The sequence below is a fragment of the Lolium rigidum genome, chromosome 4, assembly GCF_022539505.1.
Source record: "Lolium rigidum isolate FL_2022 chromosome 4, APGP_CSIRO_Lrig_0.1, whole genome shotgun sequence".
In the NCBI taxonomy this organism is placed as follows: Eukaryota; Viridiplantae; Streptophyta; class Magnoliopsida; order Poales; family Poaceae; genus Lolium; species Lolium rigidum.
This window is the reverse complement of record NC_061511.1, coordinates 133,481,873-133,482,533: the sequence shown is the minus strand read 5'-3', so window position 1 is coordinate 133,482,533 and position 661 is coordinate 133,481,873. Positions and strand designations below refer to the sequence as shown.

The 661-nt window shown below is 67.3% G+C and overlaps 1 protein-coding gene across 1 annotated transcript; it reads left to right on the top strand.

The window, feature by feature from the left end:
- LOC124647522 (kiwellin-1-like) lies at nucleotides 1-570 on the top strand. The gene has a single exon (XM_047187452.1). The coding sequence runs from the start codon at nucleotides 1-3 to the stop codon at nucleotides 568-570; it is 570 nt and encodes a 189-aa protein (XP_047043408.1).
- Nucleotides 571-661: the final 91 nt, after the last annotated feature.

The following is a 661-nucleotide window of genomic DNA, read 5'->3' as shown; positions in this document are numbered from 1 at the left end:
ATGGCCACCACCTACGCGCTCCTCCTCCTGCTCACGACCACCCTCCCCCTCGTAGCTCTCGCCACCACCTTCCCTCACCGCGCCCTCCTCCAGACCTGCCAGTCGAGCGGGAGCATCTCGGGCGAGTCCGGCAGCTGCAGCACGGAGAACGACTCCGAGTGCTGCGAGGACGGGCGGCGCTACAGGACCTTCGCCTGCTCCCCGCGCGTCACCGGGACCACCCGCGCAAGCCTCACGCTCAACAGCTTCGCCGACGGCGGGGACGGCGGCGGGGCGTCCAGCTGCGACGAGAAGTTCCACCCGGACTCCCAGATGGTCGTTGCGCTCTCCACCGGCTGGTTCTCCCGCGGACGCCGCTGCGGGAAGCGCATCCTCATCCGGGCCGCCAACGGGAGGACCGCGACGGCCACCGTGGTGGACGAGTGCGACTCCATGCACGGGTGCGACGACGAGCACAACTTCGAGCCCCCCTGCGCCAACAACATCGTCGACGGGTCCCCGGCCGTGTGGAAGGCGCTCGGCCTCGACACGGACGACGGGGTGGTGCCCGTTACCTGGTCCGACGCGTGATCCAACACGAGCTAGCTTATAGCGCCAGCACAAGGGAACAGTGCTATACCACAAGTGTTGCCTCAGATAACCAGTGGTTATGTGAGGTATA

Bases quoted from the DNA above. Each gene is read 5' to 3' on its own strand.
- LOC124647522 (XM_047187452.1), top strand. From the start codon at position 1: ATGGCCACCACCTACGCGCTCCTCCTCCTGCTCACGACCACCCTCCCC.